At 36.1% G+C, this 20,560-nt stretch overlaps 1 protein-coding gene across 2 annotated transcripts in view; it reads left to right on the top strand.

The window, feature by feature from the left end:
• The window catches only part of LOC103715066 (nucleolar protein 10), a 35,514-nt gene extending 15,210 nt beyond the window's left edge, over nt 1-20,304 (top strand). For both annotated transcript variants that reach the window (XM_008802575.4, XM_039114688.1), the window contains 13 exons: nt 1,207-1,307; nt 4,701-4,791; nt 6,201-6,259; nt 6,376-6,496; nt 6,592-6,660; nt 7,653-7,705; nt 7,821-7,929; nt 11,255-11,425; nt 11,553-11,711; nt 14,247-14,339; nt 14,427-14,612; nt 16,708-16,919; nt 19,730-20,304. In XM_008802575.4, the coding sequence (XP_008800797.3) occupies nt 1,207-1,307; nt 4,701-4,791; nt 6,201-6,259; nt 6,376-6,496; nt 6,592-6,660; nt 7,653-7,705; nt 7,821-7,929; nt 11,255-11,425; nt 11,553-11,711; nt 14,247-14,339; nt 14,427-14,612; nt 16,708-16,919; nt 19,730-20,078 (1,773 nt within the window). In that variant the 3' untranslated portion in view covers nt 20,079-20,304. The remainder of the gene's footprint in view (nt 1-1,206; nt 1,308-4,700; nt 4,792-6,200; nt 6,260-6,375; nt 6,497-6,591; nt 6,661-7,652; nt 7,706-7,820; nt 7,930-11,254; nt 11,426-11,552; nt 11,712-14,246; nt 14,340-14,426; nt 14,613-16,707; nt 16,920-19,729) is intronic.
• The last annotated feature ends 256 nt before the right edge of the window (nt 20,305-20,560 follow it).

Here is a 20,560-nt window from a genome sequence, read left to right as displayed (position 1 = left end):
TCAAACCCCTTTTATTTTTTACCTTTTTTCGTGGAGAGAGTTAGGGGGTGGGGGTGTTTGATGTTGGGGGATTTGAGGGTTAGGAACTTAGGATAACATTGATCTAGTGTAAAGCTTGAGTCAGTTTAATATCAAGTATTGAGAGCCTAGACCAATTTTACACTCCAACATCAAGTTATGTATCTGTAATATGTCGAAAAGCTACATCCATTGACACCCTACTTGAAGTAGAATATCTCGGTTCAACTTTATTACATCCGGACCACCTCTATGATATTCGTGTCAGTTGCTTTCTCCTATTCAATAAGTAAAACATGTATATTTCATTGTTCCTTAATAGATTTTTCTGTTATTTGTTTATGATGGTTCCTCAGCAATTGACTTGTAGTTGGAGGATCCTTTATTCAATATTTACCAAAGTGCATTTGTTTTGAAGCAGTTCTGGAATTTCTCTTATATCATCGATTTTTTCATTATAATATTAATACTACTGGTGAACATATTTTATCTGTTTCTATTTTTACTGTTTTTAACAACTGTAAATAAGCTGAAGTATGAAATGACAGTGGGCAAAAATGTTTTTTTCTATAACATCAAGTGGGAACTAGGAAGTGTTACTCATTCGATTTGGCTATGAAAAGCTAAATGGAGGTTAAACTTGGGCTGATTGCTTGCGAGAATCATCCTAGTAACATGCCAATAAATTCTTCTCATTCTGGCTTTTCTTGAAATAGTTGTGCATATGTTAATAGCTTTCTTTAAATTCTAACATGGTTTCTTGCTTCTCTGGTGGCATAAGCAAATAAAAAAATTACACCCTTTGCTATTCATTTCCTAACGGAAAAGACTACAGAGCAGCTGAAAGATCTCCTGATCCAATGTGGAACTGGTTTAGTGGGGGTACTTAGAAAGCTACCTTGAAGAAGCTACCAACCTCCATAAGTTGCACCATTTCACCTCATGCCACATGGGATGTGGAAGTAGTGGGAGAACTCTGTAGTGTCCCCTAGAGTTATTCTTGGATAATTGCATGCACTGTGCCTGTGTATATATTTCTAGTCTAGTCTGGTTCTTTATTATTTTCTTTTTATGTTTCTGTTCATGCCAACTTTTAGGCTCGTTTTGTTTATTGGACTTGTCTTTGGATTTCTAGGGCTTTTATAGATGATTATTTTCTGAATGGAAAATGAACTTGCCCTTGAATAGGTACTAGATGATGATTATTCAAAGATTGCATTTTTGTGTGCTGACCGTTCTGTTTGCCTCCATGCAAAATATGGAAGTCACTACAGCTTAAGGATTCCAAGGTTAGTTTATGCTTTCCATGTGTTTCTATGCCAGATTACCATACATGTATTTATGCTAGATGCAGAACCGCAGAAATCACTAAATTACATGAAATTTATAATGGCCATTCTTTAAATAAACTTATTCTTTTCTGTTTCTCTCTTTTTTTTTGTCTGTATGCATTTCTATCTCTCAGCTATGCACACATAAATATATAATTCCTAGCACTTATAATATACATTGTAGTTCAATACCTGCAGTCCTGTATAGATGGTAATTTACTTGGAATTAATATAAGTATTGCTGTATTTTGGATATGTTGCTTTGTGTCTTCTATCTTGAGATGTATGCATTTCTTTAGCGAGTACAAGAAATAAACTGTTAGAAGGCTACATGTATAATGTATCTTCTCATTGATTCAAACCTTTCAAATTGGTCAGAAAGTTGTTCATATATGTTTGTTCAGTTATTGATGAAGTGATCATTCATTTTATGTTTCCTTGTTTGATTATACTTCACATCTGAATGCTATTTTATTACATTGGAGTATTAGCTAAGAAATGGACATTGGTGAAATATGCAGATCCCGTGAGTCTTAGGCTAAACATAGAGTGCCATGATTTTAAGTTGAACTGGCTTACAAAAGTTCCCACTGTGCTAACTATTTCAAGGATCTCAATTATTGCTCACTTTCCATGTTCAAAACTCCAAATTCATGCCTATCTGCTAGAATCACAAACCTTATCATTGAGGGATCAATTGGCATTTCACAAATTTTTTTTGTTTATGCTATGCAGATACTTGAAATTTGTTATGTATTCATTGGAAAGAAAAAGATATATTGAAACCGGAACTAGATAATCTGAATAATTTGCTACTTCTACTGTAGAAAATCCTCAACCAGATAGTCCAAAGTGTCATACAACAATTTTTTGTTTAGATGGAATCCCTTTAAATCCATGAACTTTATGCACAACCACAGATTTTTAATAGAGCGGTGGCATACAACCAAGATCCGCCGAACTGGTACATGAATCCGTACTGGTCAGCGGGCGGCACCGTACCGACACATGGTATGCTTGGGTGTGCCGGTTCTGAATCGGCATGCCCATTTTTTTTTATGTTTTTCAAGTTTGGTTAATTGGTGTTTTTTGATGTTTTTATGATCCTGGTATAACTTAAATGATACATCTTGTTGTTTTAAAGTGATACAAAATATAAAATGATTAGTGAGATCTTGTATGTTATAAGAAGCAACATAAAATATCCAAAAATCAACTAGTGAGGTAGAAGATAAAAAAATAATATAATCAATTATATATATTTAAATTACAACATACATACCGATATCTAAAATTTCGTCGAGTGGCATTCCGCACGAGTCTGTTACCAAACCCAACCTCGGCTACGATGCCTCTTATAGATATTTGTATTATTAACATAGTCAGAAGGCACATCAGCCCACCTTTCTAATCAAGCGGCGCTGTAGTTTTGTACTTTTATCCTATCAAGAACATGTTTTAGATTATAAGCACTCTCGGATCTCTTGTTGAAGCTTTGGCTCTAAGAGGTGTTTTCTGTCTGATAATACAATTGTGGAGGGGCGCATTCGGATATATTGGCTGCAAAATCTGACCCATAAGATGCTCTAGATTGCGTAGGATAGTAGTCACTGGAAGATGATGCCTCAAGCATATCATATCTATATCCATATCCGTATGCCATAGGCTGCCTGTGGCTATGGATAGTAGGATCCGGTATACGACTCAGAGCTTGATAAGTCTATGGATGCTACCTACTCTACGTGCGAGATCATCTGCAGCTGTATCGTGTTCTCCTGAATGATCTCGAGGAACCCATCTCCTATATGCAATTGTATCCTCGTGGGCTCTACTAGGTCGTGCACTTTGGTCCCTATTTTGTGTAGCATGTGAACTAAGATTCATCGGTGAATTGGAGACCACCTTGTGACTGTGGCTTTGGCTCATAAATAGTGGTCTCATGTCTTCCATTTCTTTTCTGGCCAGCAGATGCATGACCGCCAAATCTGTCACTTATATATTTTTAATAATTTTTAAATTTAAAAATATGTTCAAATTTTATAAATTCAAAAAAACATATGTTTTCTACTGTAGAAAATACTTTTGAAATATGTATTACGTACTACTAATTTTTCATAATTTTTGGTATTAATTATATATTTTTAATTATTTTTATTTTAAAAATAATTTTTAAATATAAATATTTTAAAAAATTAATTTGATTTCAGATTCATGTAGAACCCTACAATGGATGCTATATATATTTTTCTAAGTCCATGGGCATGATCAAATGCTACTTATTTCTCATTTTTTTTCAAATTTAGGCTTAAGCCACTATGCGTATGATTGTATCAAAACTTGAATAAGTGAACACCAAATTTAGCCGGAGAGTAGCTTGCATGCCTCTAAATACGTTTCTGATTTTATATTTGAATTTTATGTTATTTTTCTATTTTTCTATTTTTTAGTTCGAAATATATTTTATTTTTAAAAATTATATATAATTTGAAAATTAAAAATTTTTATGTCTTCGTATAAATCATCCATAGATCTACAACATATCATAAAATCAAGCCAAAATCAAAAATTTTGGCATGATCTTTCTTTATTTTGCAAATTTCAAGGTATTTTTTGGCATCTATAAAAAAAGAGAGAAAATGAGATAGGGGTGAGGAAGCGTATCTTATTTAGAGTTGGATCCTCTTTCAATCGTGCCGAATTAACGTATTTTTTGCGGTCGGAAAGGGGGGGTATTCGAATAGGATAGGAAGGCATGAGAAACTTCTTGGGCCTTCCCAACCGTTCTTTAAAATAAAAGGAAGAGGGAGGAGGGGGGTTGGTTCAAAACTGGTTCGACTTGGGTGCGAACTGTTTGGTTCACAGTGGTTATACATGGAACTGGCCGGTTCGGATCGAGCCCGAACGGCTCGTGATCGTGATCGATTCCAGTCGGTTCTTGTTGGTTCCTATCGGTTTAAAACCGGTTCCGGCCAGTTCGGAGCTAGTTCTGAAAAAAAGGTGAACCGACTCGGTCCCCTATACGGTCGGCTCGGTACGGGGCAAATCAGGTGGTTTGTCTCTGTTCGGCGGACCTTGCATACAACCATGTCTAGCAATAATCAATTAAGTGTTAGAGCTTCAAACAAAGTTCGTTACGACTACTATAGCATTCCAATAAACCTGGTCCTACTTGGCTTGTGAGTCTATGTGTTTCATTACATCTCTGTATTGCTTCCATGCTGCTTTAAGATTTAGAAGTTTCCTAAATTTTTTGCATCTAGACATGTGAATAATTTGTTTTTGTATTCTATTACCTCGAATATGCATCTTGGATATACATCTAGACTTCTGAGTTTTGTTTTTTTTAATCAGAATGGGAAGGGACATTGCATATGACTGCTGGTCCTGTGACTTGCTATGTGCTGCTTCTTCCCCAGATTTATACAGAATAAATCTGGAACAGGTTCTCATCATATTTTAATTTCATTTGAAATGTCATTTTTCATTATTTGAGCTTGCCCTGTGAATCTATAATTCTTACTTCACCGTAATAATAAGATGCTAAAGTATGCATCAACTTGTTGGCAAAGTTTTGAGTTTAGTTTTAAATTTGTCTTTGTCACTTTTTGGAGAATGTTTTCACAGTTATACTAAATGCGTTCTGCCAAATTTAGTGTGTACAACATTATATTGAAGTATTTGCTGATTTTCTTTTGGTGGCTTTCGATCTTTCTTTTTGTGTGGATAACCAAAAATTGGTAGGGGGAATTTTCTTACTATGAGAATCATAGGCAACTATCTAGTTCATCATATTGGCTTGAAGGAACTGCTGTCCTGAAATGGTAAAAACAAAATTCTGTCTATGATATGCAAGCATATGGGTTGAATCTAACCATCATTAGTGCTCACTCAGTCTTGTGGAAACATATAATTGGTGTCATGTCATATCTACAAACACTTAAAAGCTCTATCAAGCAGTTAAATATAACTCTCCATATATGGGCTAACAAGTGCCAGAGCAGCCTCTTTATATTTCTGTTTGAGAAACATATATTTGTTCAAAGATAATCACTAGATGTCTAGTCAAACTTGAAGATATGGACCCTAACATGTTATAGGTTCATATGCAGGTTTAGGAATTAACTTAATCCTAGTGTATCTGCTTCCTATAATCTTGATGGTTAAGATGAACATAAATTACATGATTATTGGTGGAATAGCAATCAAGGAGATTCATTGGGAGACACATTGGATATGAAGCAGCTTAAAGAGGACTTGACATGGTTGACAATTAATATAGTGAGTTTGTACTTTGTAGTGGAATAACATGAATTCTAAACCATTTGATTTATAACCATATTTTTTATTAATAAAACTTTTGTTATAGCTGTTCATCTTCTCTCCCAATGCCACAGTGATTTTTCAACCCATGGATACAAATCAATATCTTTTTCTTCATGGACTAATCAATTTGGAACGGAAAAAATTGGCACATGCAGAGTGCAAAGGTTGATGAATTGACCAAATCTCTCAGTTAATAAATTCCTCTTGTTACAGCTGCTTAAATCTACTAATGCAAACCTGACCTGCATTAAGTGAGGCCTTTTAATCTCTTTCATGGGTAATTTCCATATACTAAATATCTGATTGTTTAATCTCTGTTTCTTGAGAAAATGAATATTGTTACATTCTACTTTCTACATGCTTTACTACCTGCATGAGTTGAAAATACAATTATCACCAATCTTTAGCTTTAGTTTCTTTGTGTATGCACCCAGAGGATTTGAAAGCTTGACTTAATTTCAATTTTCATTCTTTTTCTTTATGTAATATCTCCACAGATGCTAATATTCTCCTGTTTCAATTTGCCAGGGTCGTTTTCTGTCATCACTTAACACACAGTCACCTGCTATAAATGCAATTTCTCGAAGGTTGGATGGCATTATTAACAGTTGCCAGCACTTTTTTTTTTCATTATAAGTTATAATAGTGAAATTGCTTGTCCAAAACTGATCAAGTTGTTCTTTACATTCTTTGATCAATTCAGTAGCGTTCATGGGCTCATTGCTTGTGGTGGTGAGGATGGTGCTGTGGAATGCTTTGATTTGAGAAGAAAATCTTCTGTTGGTAGAATCAATGCTGTCATGCCTGCTGGTGATGTTGACCATGTAATGCTCTGGCCTATCGTTCTCTTTCTCTTTATATGATGCAAATTTTATATTCATTTCTTTGACAAAGGTTTTAATGTCTTGCGCATCTCCAGGAGGTCACTGCTGTGCAGTTTGATGAATTTCAAGGATACCTCATGGCTGTTGGGAGCAGTGCTGGAAAGGCATGAATATACATCATTTATGCATATTATTCATTTTTTAATCTGCGAAATGGTTTTCTTTGGGAAATATTTCAATAATTTTCTTTACCTGATTTTACAATATTGCCTTAACTTTCAGCAAAAGACTATTGTCATCTGAATAATCTATTTTTAGATGTTCCACAAAACTGGATTTTATTTCTTCACAAGTTCATTTTTCAACTTGAGAAGGCTATTATTGCATAGCCTTAATCACAGGATTTTAGAATATAAGCATTATCAACTAATAAATAAAATATCCAGTTGGACCTAAATATAGTAATTAATTTTACCAAAAATATTCAGTATATATATATATATATATTTATATGGAGTAACACCTTCATTATTGGTCATTTTCATTTGTTAAGGAACCACTTCCACTAGCAATAGGTCAGAATTGCGCTTATTGTTAGAAGTTCTATATATATATATAGGTCAAGCTCTAATACCGTGTCAACTAATGACTTTAATCCAAAAGCTTTAGCATTGGGAAATGAGTGAACAATGTATATCAGGCTTAACTCTTTCAATGATGATTTTTATTGCCATCTATTCCTTATATTTTGTCGGTATATTTATCTGGCATGTGCATCACTTATGCCATTTAAACGAAACTTGGCTCATATGGACTGGCCAGCTGGTTAGACCAGTCCATATTCTCTTATACTTCATTTCTTTTCCTCTCTTCTTCTCCTCTCTTTCCTGCTTAATTTACATGTTTTATTAAAAGAAAAAAACACTTGTTTCTTTCTCTATTTTTTTTCCAATCCCTTAAATTGAAAATCTTCTGTTGTTGATTTCATCGATTTCTGCTGGAATTTGTTCTTAGTATCTTAGATATGATAGTCTTTTTCTCTGTCTTTGACATCTTCCCTTATCAGATTGTTGACCTATTGTGTCTTTTATGCACATAGTTCTCCTGAGTAATTTGTAGTGCAAATATTCTTACTTCTCTTATGGCTGAAGTGCAGATATCAATCTATGACTTGCGTATGTCAGATCCTGTTCGAATTAAGGATCACATGTGAGTATTCTGTTTATATTCAGTTCAGTGTGGAATATTTAAATAGAAAATATAAGCCTTAGATTTTAGAAAAATTGCCTCATTGTGGCTTGCAACCACTTTAATTACATTACAGGTATGGAAGCCCAATATTGAACATCAAATGGCACCAGACACTTAATTCTGCAGAACCAAAATTGGTCACCGCAGATAGTCATGTTGTTAGGATATGGGATCCTAATACGGTAAGAATTATTTTATATAGAAGTAATGTATATTTTTTATGTCTGGTATTTAATAATTGCTGGGCTTTATATGTGCATGCACACGCACACAGCAAGAGAAATACAAACAAATGTTTATATATGGATATATTTATTATATATATTTCTAAACTAATAATGAATATGCATATATACACACATACATGCGCACACACATGCGTGTATCTATAAAAATATATCTATGCATATGTGTACGCATGTATGTATAGATACATAAATGTATATGTGTATGTATGTAACTCAACTCAACTCAACTAAGCTTTAGTCCCAAACTACTTGGGGTTGGCTATATGAATCCTTTTCCTCCATTCCGCAGTGTATGTGGATACGTATGTGCATTATTAATTTAGAAATGAACAGACATACATATGCATATATATGTGTGTACAAGGCAATTTGGTCCTTTAACACCTGATGGTTGGTAATTATGTTCATGTAATGCATTCTGAAACTCTGTGAGGTTTTTGCTGTAGCCATGTTAGGCTCAATCCCTTGACTTACTGGGGTTAACTTTTGTTCTATATTTTTAGGCTGTGTAGTTCTTGTTCCTTGTTGTTGAGATATCAAAAGAAATTTTCATGGTAGCTTAGGTGAATATATTAAAATCATTTAGCAGCTTCTTAAATTGGTTATTTACATTATTAAGCTTCTCATGCATCTTTTTCTTTGATTATTAGTAAAGCTTTCAAAGTATCTTTGACATGTGCTTGACTTGCCATATCAATTTATGTTGTTTCTTGTAGGCATGAATATTTTGGACATCGTTTGCGAACTAGTACTGTCCAAAATGGTCGGCCAATTTTGTTTCTTGACTAAAATTTATTCAATCTAAAATTATGTTCTATTATGATGCATGAGAGATAAACTTTTAAAAGAATTAAAGAGAGAAGACAGTTAAGATATGGAACAAAAGTTAGATTTCGGCAAGGTTCTATTGTTTAAGACATTTACTCACCAGAAGATACCCGCAAACCCAATGACCAGTTTATGTTTTTAAAACAATTTATTAAGTCGTGTCCATTAATAAAAATGCGATACAATGATATAATTAGATACCATATCTCAACCTTTGGTTTAATATTAGCAAACAATAGCCTTTGTTGATAGGAAATGAAAGACAAGAGGACCTTGAACTACCCTAAATGTTATTTTAAGTGGAAGATGCTCTTTGCTGAGCTCAAATACATATGCACTTAAAAGCAGCTTAGGAAAAAAAACCCTTGCATATGGCATAACCTATTCAGAAAAATAATGTATAAACATGCAGCATGCACCTATTGTATATGATGCACCTTGTTTTTGACCTATGTGCCAACTGTACCTATCTCTAAGATTGCCCTTGAAGCAAAAGCAGAGACATTTTGTATGATTTGCTGACAGTGCTTTTGTCAATAAAAGAACCACTCTGCCAATTAGTAGTCACTTTTCTTAATACAATCTTGGGCTAGATTCAATTTAGCTTAAATCCGTTATCGTCCATCATAGGCTAGCAACATGCCAAACTTCTAATGTACCTGGAACTAAGAAATGATTTAATACTCCAATGTTTACTAAGTAGGACTACCCAAAATCATCCACCTGAAAACTTATGGCAAGTTGATAATGCAACAACTTTGGAAGCTTAACTCAGAAGAGGACATTTTGAACTCTTGGGTACTTTCCAACTGGTTAACCTCTGTTTCATGAATAAAAATCTTCCCTGGTTGTCAAATATTGTCAGAGAGAATAATAAGGATCACAGGAAATTGGTAATTTAGATGAGTTTGTCTAAGGCATGCTCCTCTATTTAAACATGACTTTTTTTTTGAATGAATACTTCACTGTTTGCACGACATTATACATGATCTTTCTTTGTACATGGAAGATACGAGTTAAGTTGTTGATATGACCATTCTTTGCGTTGATATTATTATCTACACTATCCTCGGCCAAAATGCGCATTTTCTCCCTTGTAAGTAACGCTAGATGGTTTATCTGGAGCTGGAAAGTATAGATACTTCTACATATGTTGTGTGTGTATTGCATACATATGATATAGTGATGCTTCTCAGATACTTCATGGATACGTGTGAGATACTTGTGTTAAGTATCCTATTTTATAAAATTAGAAAACTATTTGGGATACTTTCTAGATACACTTGAGATGCTTCTCAGATACTTTCTCTTTTTAAGGCTAACCTCTTAATGATGAATGATCAAATTTGTAGTCTATGATGTTGATGTTAAATATGAAGTATGGATTTGGTCTTTGGATTTGAATGATGGCTAAATGATGACTTTGTATGAGTTGATGCTATTATATAGAGCATGGACTATGTTACTATGATAGCCTAGTATCCTTTATGGATACCCTTTTACACACATTTATATCTAGTCATATAAGTGTACATGCATATATGTGTAATGTGTGTATAAAATACATATATTTGCATTGGTGTATCCTAGCTGTATTGTATCCTATTTTTTCAAGATTTGCTATATCAATGTATAAGTATCATATTGTAGCCATTTTTCATATCCATGTTCATGCTTCATAAGTCTGGAGTTTATGATATTTTTCATTTTCGAGGCTGGACAAGGTTACAAGGTTTGTCACTATGGTGTGCATTTAATGAGAATTCCTAGGAATCATTGCTATATGTATCCTTTTTCTGCCCATGCACATATTTCATGCCAATAACTCCTTAAAGGTTATACAAGATATTATCTACTATTTATGCTGCTAAAATGGCATTAAAAGAAAGCATTGTCTTGTTTACACTTTTTTGTTAGTATTGATTTTCATGAGATCATCTGAGTACTTTAATCATCAAACAACTTGCGCCTTACTAGTAAGTATCCTCAGTCCTCCCACATGTTGATGGACCTCTTTAGGTTTTTAAAATTTTTAGAGTTATTTCCTTAAACTTTTTATGAATTTAAATTTCTTTTGACTAGCTCAGCTGGATAATATTTAAGGGGATCATATGATCTTCTAAAAAGTGATTGTAACTTCTTATTGCTCTGGAAATATTTATTCATTTTCCTTATATTGCATTATTAGTGATTCATCCACTTGGTGTTCTATATTTTCATGAGATTTTGGTTAGAAAATGATTTTTGAAGGTACTAATGTTTCACATTTCCCGTTCAGCCACATTCTGAAAAAAAATCGTGGTGATTTAAAATATATGTATAATGTAAATTAATAGCCATCTTTGTACCTAGTGCTTGGCAATTTCGTTAACACCATTGCACAATTTAGTTGAAGAATTTGGTATGAGAGGGCTTTTACCTTTTTTTTCAGGGAGATAACATGACCAGCATAGAACCAAATGCGGGAACTATCAATGATATATGCATTTTCCGCGAGAGTGGCTTGATGTTACTGGCTTTGGATTGCAGCCAGATACCAGCCTACTTCATACCTGCTCTTGGTCCTGCCCCAAAATGGTGCTCCTACCTTGAAAACATAACGGTGTGAAAGCCTACCATGTTGTGTTATCCTTAAAATGAACATATTATTTGGTTTTATTCCTTTTATGCACTAGAGGTGTATTCTGACTCTAAAGCTCGTCTTCTTCTGTGACTTTCTTGTCTTGTAGGAAGAGATGGAGGAAGGATCACAAACAACCATATATGATGATTACAAGTTTTTAACTAAAGAAGACCTTGAACGGCTCAATTTGACAAATTTGATTGGCACCAATCTCTTGAGAGCTTATATGCATGGCTTTTTCATTGACTACCGATTGTATAAGAAGGTACTGATTTCTGACATTAAACTTTAAGTCTGTGAAACATGTAGTATCTGATTCCATCATCTCCTGGGTAGCCCGTTTTCTGACTTTGAAAATTCTTTTTCTTGTGGAGAGCAAGTCTAAATCTCAAACAGCTCTACGCTGTTTAAGATTTTACTGTGTCAGATTGTTGCATTACTGAGTTCTGGATCCTATTATAATGTTTCTAAATAAAGCTGTTTGAAATAGAAATATGTGGAAGTTTCAGACAGTTCTTTTTTAAACCTGTATAGGGTGGATTAGTTGGATTCTTGATGTTTAAGTCTTTTAAAATTTTATGAGAGTTTTAAATGCCTTTATATGTTGTATCTATGCTGCATTGAAACTGTACAGGCATTATATGTTCATGTAATATAAAATACATTGTACTGCTTGTTCATCCTTTTTGCTGTTTCTTTTCATTTATCAGCATATCCTTTGTTCCTTTGCCCCTGTAGCACTACTAGTTTAGTAATTTTTGGCATTTATATATTCAAATCTTATTTTGCATAGATGCTAGGAAACTTGTATTCTCTGTAACCTACTGTTGCTGGGAAAATGTGTTGGATGTACTTGCTCTAGTTTTCCTGAGCAGGGAAAGTACAAAAATGCATACCCCCCCCCCCCCCCCCCCCCCCCCCCCAAAAAAAAAAAAAAAAAAACCATCGAGAAAGTTGTTTTTATATACACGAAATTCAATAGAAACCACTACAATCTGGTGTCCTGGTATTTATGTCTTTTTATACATTTCTCACTAAGTTTTTGATACATTTTCCCTGTTTCCACTGCAAACTTTCTCTGACACATGTCGCCTATACTATCCCATCTTTGTCTTTTCCTGGTTTGCAAATTATGAACCAATGTTCACCCTTGTTTCTTTTAATGGGAAACTTCTCAGTTCCCATTTGATTTTGATCAACAGTTCCAGTTCCGTTGGATCTAAATTAGATAATCTCTTCTAGCCACTGAAGTGTAGGCACTTACTGCTTGATGTTAAGTTAGAGCAAACTGTAGTGTAATGATTATTAAATGTCCATGATGGAGGGTTACATATTGAACATGAAGAACATAAAAAGCAAGTTCTAGATTCGTGAAAGATATTTCAGGCCTTGTTTTGGAATTGATAGTTGTTTCTAGGTTCTTCAATATGTTTAAAATATGTAGGATATTGGTGCTCAAAGTGGTGCACTATACCTCAAGCCCAGCTCAAAGAATTTCAGTTAGCAAGCTTATAGTCCACTGGGTACAGTTATGGCTTATTCAGGTTAGTACGTATACTAGGGCTCCAGATTCCAGAAGAATGATGTGATTAATCAAGTATAAACACCGAAAGATAATGAAGAAGCATATGCCTCCTATGTCCCTGAAACAGTTAACGGTCGTTGTTTGTTATTTGATGTTCTTAATTTCTTCCGCACAAGGATTTAAAAAGCTCAAACTCCAGAAATATACCAGTCACCAGTTGGTATGGTACATACTTCAGTAAAGGGGCAGTACGGGGTTCCTACGGTTAAGGTGCTGGGCGTGGTTCTAATAAACCAGAAGAAAAAGGTAAACTGAGTGGGGTGGGGCTGTATAGGGGGATTGATTTGCTGTCCTGGGAGGTGCTACATGCCAGTTCTGGGCCAGTATGGCATGTACCAAGCAGTACAAGGCTGGTACAAGTGGCACCTTAAGCCATGGTTTCACAGATATTTCTTTCTGGTTTAACTGTACTTAAGGATGTTTAAGAATTAAAATGTCCTACGTTAGATGACCATTTTAATGGTTTTGCAACTCAAAAAATGCTTTTAACAGTAAATTTTCAATGAAACTGATCGATTCCTTTTCCAGGGCTACCATCTCTTATCATCTAGTAATCTGTAATAAGGAAGTTGTGGAATAGCTTAATTACTTCTCAAGAAAAATGGACGAAAACTGGGAGACCTATATTTAGATAAGCTTCTAATACTGAATAGTGAACTAAATAAGGATTCAAAATAGGCTCCTATTTGCAAATGGCTATTATATTGAACTTGATATACAGACAGGGTGAAAACTGTAGAACATTGCGAGAATCAGTTGAAAGATGAACTATGCATAGGTGGAAACCCTCTAAAGAATGGGCCACTAGGTTTCACTGTTCACTTTTTTGGTGCTTCTAGGAAATTCCCTTTTTGGTGCTTCTAGGAAATTAGACTTGACACATGATCTTCCTCAACCAGTTCTTCCCACTTGTTATTAGGTCTCTCCATATAGATCTGTTTATATATTCTTGCCTTAGTATTACTTTCATCCATTTTTTCCTTCGCTGCAATGACTTGAGAAGGATGATGAAGTGAACTCCTTCAAATTGCAGTATCTTATATTGCTCCTGTGGCTTTCTTCTATCTCATTTCTCATGTGTATGATCTATTGTCCTTTTTTTATTGTGCTTTCTAGTGCAAAGTCTCTCCCTCACATGGTCTTTTTTTTCTTTGAATTAAGTTATCACTGGCTTTGTTACTGCCAACGCAATGATTGTCATTGCAAATGTTTCAGGCACAAGCTTTGGCAGATCCTTTTGCATATGATGCTTACATAGAGAAACGGAAGCAAGAGAAGATAGATGCTGAGCGGGCTTCTCGAATTACAGTATGTTTTTTCTTCTTTTGTTCTTGTGTTACTAAGTAACCTGTCTACTTCAACAATCTATAAATGGCGAACTTACTTGTGTTGCAGATCAAGAAGAAGTTACCAAAAGTGAACAGGCTTCTTGCAGCTCGCTTGCATGAAAAACAAGAAGCAGAAGAAGCCGAGACAAAGTTGGAAGATGCTGACACGAAAAAGAAAACATCGAAGAAAAATAGAGGATTAAGCAGTGAGATCCTGAGAGATGAGCGTTTTGCAGCAATGTTTGAGAATAAGGTACAACCAACGACCTTTTCATCAACCTCAGAATCCTTTTCTAATATCAAAATCCACCTACCTTCTTCATAACTGCCTACAAATTCTGAATTCTGAAACATCTTTTATTTAAATTGCAATACCATCAAGCGCTACTAAGAATTGATGTCAGCTTGAAGAAATCGACCCTCTCAGATGAATATAATTAAGAAGTTCTTGGTATATATGATGTTTATCTACAAGTGAAACAGAAAAAGACTTTACAAAGCTGACCTAGACGACAGTAGTGAATCTTTCTGCTTGTGAGTGTATCTGTGATTGTTTACCGTTATTTATTGCTACTTAGAGAGTCTAAAAGTTAATTTTTATTAAATGCTCATGATCAGTAACCATACCATCAATTGTTTATCTGATCTGTAGTAATTTACTTTTTACCACCTGAGTGTATTTCTAAAAACTGAAGTGTGCATGCATGAGTCTGGCACAATTATGTTTATTTCTTTGGGACAATTATAGTTTTCTCTTCAAATAATTGTTTATCATGGTTTATGATATTTCAGAGATAAAGCTATAAACCCACTGAAATGTATTGACATGTTCAATTGAGAACTCTGAGCTGGTCTTGGTAAGGTGAGGGGCTTGAGTTTGTACCAAAGGGTTACAGGAGAGGAGGGAAAGGCTAACTAAAACTGGGTAACTGACAAATTGATTCAAGAACCTGCATTGGTGAAAGATGTAGACCATCAAGGATTGAATGAAGTAGCTGTAGTTGGTAAAGGTTGTAAACCACCAAGGATTGGGTGAAGTATCTTTAGTTTTGTATCCTTTTGCTTATCTGGTTTTGTGAATTCTCATTCACCAGTCATTCCCATTTATATAATCCAACGCCAAAAATTTATTGTAGAGTATGTAATTTTGCACTATTATAGCTAAGGGTTTAAATCTCAGAACTGGGCCCCATACCTGTTTGCTTCTGAGACAGACAGTAACAGGACGGGACAAGATGGACCCAGATGTACTGGAACAGCCAATAACAACAAGAAGCAGCAGGAAAAAATTGAAAATTTGCATCTCGGTTCATCCCGGTGCGTCCAGATGCTCAGGACAGACTGGGATGTCCTAGTTTAAGAGAATGGTGTCCCAGGTCCATAAGGTACAAATGGTAGCAAGCCGGTTTGGCGGGACGTAAATTCTTTTTTACAGCTATATCATAAGTTATATATTAGATATATGTCTGTGTATGTGAGAGGTCTAATTAGTTGTATCGCTCAAGGTCATGTTATGTGACCCCAGTGAACATTAATATCCCCCTATTTAGAGAGTGAGTGGATTACCATCTTTGATTAATTATTTCTTCACCAAATTCTACTGCAACGTGATTGTGAGATGGATAATTTTGATCCTCACTTTTTACTAATTTCTTGATGCAGTATGTCTGTGCTGGACATACTGCATTTCTCTCCCTGATTTCAGAATCATTTGTTGCTGACATGGTCATCTTATGTACAAGTATCCATCAAGAGCTTCAGAATACATACACACTGAAAATTATGCATCTCTGCATCTCTGAAGCCATTTACTTATGCATGAAGTGAACGTGAAATGGAGGATATTATAAGTGTTACTATGTTAATGTACATGATTGGTCATGTAAATTTTGAATCCAGTCCATTGGTTATAATCTATATAGCTTAAAGCACGTAAGAACCACTCAACATGTTTGAGTGCTCGGAATTGGAAATCATATGGTAACATTGTATTGTGCAATTAAATTATCATTTTTTAGTTCGACGTCCAATTACATGATTTTTCAGATGATAGTTATTTTAAACTTTATAGAGTTTTGTCGGTGGTGTATATCATTGTTTTTGAACACGTGTGGCTGATTGCACCAAGAGAATCCTCAACACATTCAAGCGTAATCTACAAAGATAATTGATGGTTAATTACTGCTTTTCCTGTTTATGAGACTAAAAGTAGATTGATGATTGCATGTTAGCATTTAATATTTGCATGAATGTTGTCATGTTTTACAGTAATGTACAATATTCCTATTCATTAATTTCAGATCTATTATGGCACCACTCATAATAATTCTGTCTAATCTCCTCCACAGGACTTCGAAGTTGATGAACTTTCACCTGAGTATCTTGCGCTTCATCCACAAACTGCCAAGAAGCAGCCCTTTCTGATTGAAGAACATTTTGAACCACTTATTGAGGATGAGGAGCAGGAGATCAGTGACTCTGATGCTTCACAGGCCTCCCAGCCATCAGAAGATAAATCTGAGATGGATAGGAGTAAAGTGAAGAAATCGAAGCGCATGAGGTGAGATTTTCATATCAGTGTTCTGGAAACACAGACAAGTTTTTGATATTACAGGATTGGATTAATAAAATCGAGTTTCAGATTAAAAATCATTATATAGATATTTCAGTAAAAATTTAGAAGTATACTCCTATTAAAATCAAAAGTTTTTAACCAGATATTTACTCAATAGCACTCATAATTTTCTATCACAAGTCATTAAATAACTGACATTTTAATATATTGGCAAGTTAATGAATATTGTCAGCCTTTTTGAAGGTACTAACTCTTGGTACTATTGAAGTAAAAAGGGAATTAACTCTTGGTAACTTTTTGATAATCTGCTTTTTATTTTGATTATCCTTAAAGTACTACATCTCGTAAATAGGGGTGGCAATCGGGTCGGGTCAGATATAAACGGGTCGGGTCAGATGTTAAAGGGGTCAGAAAGTATAAACCTGAATCTGACCTGTTTATTAAATAGAAATTACAACCTGAACCCGACCTGTTTAATAAACAAGTCACCTGACCCGACCCGTTTAACCTATTTATTAAACAGGTCGATTAAACATGTCGGGTTGGTTTATGCTTACCCATTTAACTAAATATTACTGTAAATAACCAGAAATAAAATACTCAAAATAAAAGATGACCTTTTTCGCCTGCTGCCTTCTCGGCTTCTCCCGACCCATCCGCCGCTCCCCATCGCCGCCGCCCGCTGCCTTCTCCCGACCGCCGCTCCCCATCGCCGCCGCCCGCTGCCTTCTCCCGACCCATACGCCGCTCCCCATCGCCGCCTCCCGCTGCCTTCTTCTGACCCATCCGCCGCTCCCCATCTGCGCTGCCCGCTGCCTTCTCCCGACCCATCCGCCGCTTCCCATCGCTGCCTCGTCCACGGCAGCGCGACTGGTCCCGGCGTAGGCCCACTCCCAATCCGAGCCCCCGTCCGCCTAGCCGAAGCAGATGAGGACCTTCTTCATCTACCACTAGAAGCCTGGAACCCCGACGATCCCTCCAAGCCTCGGCTCCAGAGCTACAAGATCGATCTCGCCGAGTAGATGGAGACCGTCCCCCGGATCGTGAAACCCTTGAGTTGCTGCGCTGTTACCTCCATCGCAGTCCGTGGGCTTGCTTGGGTCCCTGCCGTGGTTGCCGTTGACGAGGAGGCGGAAGTAGTCGGCAAGGGGGAGGAGAGGGTGGAGGCAGAGGTCCGGAGGAGAGGCGAGGGGAGGGCGGAGGCGGAGGTTCGGAGGAGAGGTGAGGGGAGGGCGGAGGTGAAGAATTCGGAGAGGGCGGAGGAGAGAGGAGACTAGGAGTCGGGAGAGGAACATTGATGGATGAAATTGAAATAGAATCGGGGAAATCTCTAGAGAGAAAGGAGAAGTCGCAGTGAAATTGGGCCGAGCGGCGTGCAGGCCTTTTTTGGGCCAGAAAATTTGATCCAACCTATATTAAACGGGTTAAGCGAGTCAGACATATAAAACCCGTATCCGATCCAATTAATAAACAAGTTAAACGGGTCAATCTGTTTACGATCCAAACCTGTTTAGGCCAAACCCAAACCTGTTTATGGCGGGTCAAACACGGGTCGGCTTGGTGGGTCGGGTCATATTTTGCCACTCCTACTCCTAAATAAACATTTACACCGTGATAAGCAAACTGAATTATAAGATTTTGATAATAATTTGCATATTATGATTTGTTACAAAAGAAAATATCGTATATATTTTACTTGTTAGCGTTAAGCGTTTTAAACGAGAGTGGGCCTTGGTGCAATGTTAAGGTTGCTCCATTTTGATTTAGGTGTCACGGGTTCGTAACATGGAAACAACCTCCTTGCAGGCATGGTTAATGCTGCATACATCTGACCCTCCCCAGACCTTGTAGTAGCGGGAGTTTTATGCATTGGGACACCCTTGGTGAAAGATTCCCAACCTTCCAAGACGTGACCCTATTAAAATGAATCCGTTATTGGAAACTGAGTTGTTTTTTACATGTTATTTTTTCTGAACCAATGTAGGAGAGAATACTTTTGTGGGCGTACCTGCATGGTGCAGTTTGAATCTTTTGTTATCAGATGCCAATGTTGCCAGCTTCTCTTCCATCGCTGTCTAATTTATTTGTAATTAGATTCTAAGAAAGCTTTCACGCAATTATCTGTTGTCTTCTTTCTACTAGGGCATGATTGAAAAGAAAGAAAATAAGAAATTGCATGATTGGTCTGCCTTCTGCTTGTGGTATTTTTTTCTCTGATCTTTTTTTTGGATAGGCGTTTGCATGCTGTTGCTTTGAGGCTGCTTCGCCTTGATCATTTTCTTTCATTGACCATTGCTTTTGTGGCGTAAAAGTTGAGCTTTTGTCTATATCTGTCTTCTCTAAGAATATTAGAAGTGCAAAAGGTAGATCAATATAGCAAAAGCATGTGATTTGGCAAAGGTATTTAAAGCCTAGGCTTTTGACTGTCATATCCCATGGCAGGTTTATGGTCTCATCAGTATGACATTAAAGACTGAAGAGTGTTTATTTATTCTATAAAATGCCATCATCTGCTACACTTCTGTAAAATCAACTGAGATACTTAGCAAAACTGCTATCCTGCTGACAAGTTGCACTGTTTAAGTTAGATTCTTCAAAACTAAGGGTAGTTTATTTTATTTTATTTGGAAGATCTTTACATTTTACTATTCTAAATGATCTGTCAAATTCCAGAATATATTTGTTGTATCAAGTCCAGAATTTTGATATCAGGGAATATCAGTAAATTGAAGAAATATGACGATCTTTCATGTAAATATGCTCCAGAGTCATTCTTACAAAACATCAACTTGCAGGTTGTACGAAGTCAAGGATGAGCGCCATGCCGAAGCATTTTGGAATCGTGAGTCCCTTGCCAAGGAGGATTCCCTTTCTCTTGGTGAGAGGGTTGCTACTCTCCAGGATCGGCAGGAATCAGGTACTCCTAATGATGTAAAGTTTGGGGCAGGTGGCTCACGGGAAATCTCATTCGTCTCCAGAAGCTTGAAAAAAAAACGTAAGACTGAGGAGCCTCAAGAGGGAAAAAAGAGGGGCATCCGAACCCTAGGCCTAAAGCCTAGTAAAGCAGAGTTCTATTCCATGGGACAGGATGGTGGTAGAGGGAAAGGTGGTCATCGCAAGAGTAGAGGAAGGGGTCGGAGGTGAAAATGCAGAAATTTGTATCCTTGGATGTGGCTTTCATTGTGCAATTTTGGGTGATTTGAGCATTCAAAGTTTTTATCTTTGTGCAATTTTGGGCAACTTGAGCATCCAAATTTTTTTGCGCTAACAGAGTATCTTGGTGTAAGATTGTATCAAATTTTGATATCTTTTCTTTTATATGAGCTCACAAGTTAAAATTATATTCAAGTTTTTTCAGAATGTTGCTTTAGGACGTTCTCAGGAGCCACTTTTGATCTTCTGCATGAAAGAAATTAATACAAAGCATAGTTTGGTATTTACTCGTCATGCTTATGTCAGGTATCTCCCAGATTGCGGTGGGTTCTGGGTTAAATAATATATTTTCCTGTTCAGGGTGATCCATGATTTAATTGAATACAACAAGCATTTATTGTATTATTAGCTATAGATAATTACTCGAGATTTTTGCCAAATGCATCATGCTGGTGAGCTCAACTCTGGCTCTT

The sequence above is a fragment of the Phoenix dactylifera genome, chromosome 17, assembly GCF_009389715.1.
Source record: "Phoenix dactylifera cultivar Barhee BC4 chromosome 17, palm_55x_up_171113_PBpolish2nd_filt_p, whole genome shotgun sequence".
In the NCBI taxonomy this organism is placed as follows: domain Eukaryota; kingdom Viridiplantae; phylum Streptophyta; class Magnoliopsida; order Arecales; family Arecaceae; genus Phoenix; species Phoenix dactylifera.
The sequence above is the reverse complement of the archived record's forward strand: the minus strand, read 5'-3'. Positions and strand labels throughout refer to the sequence as shown.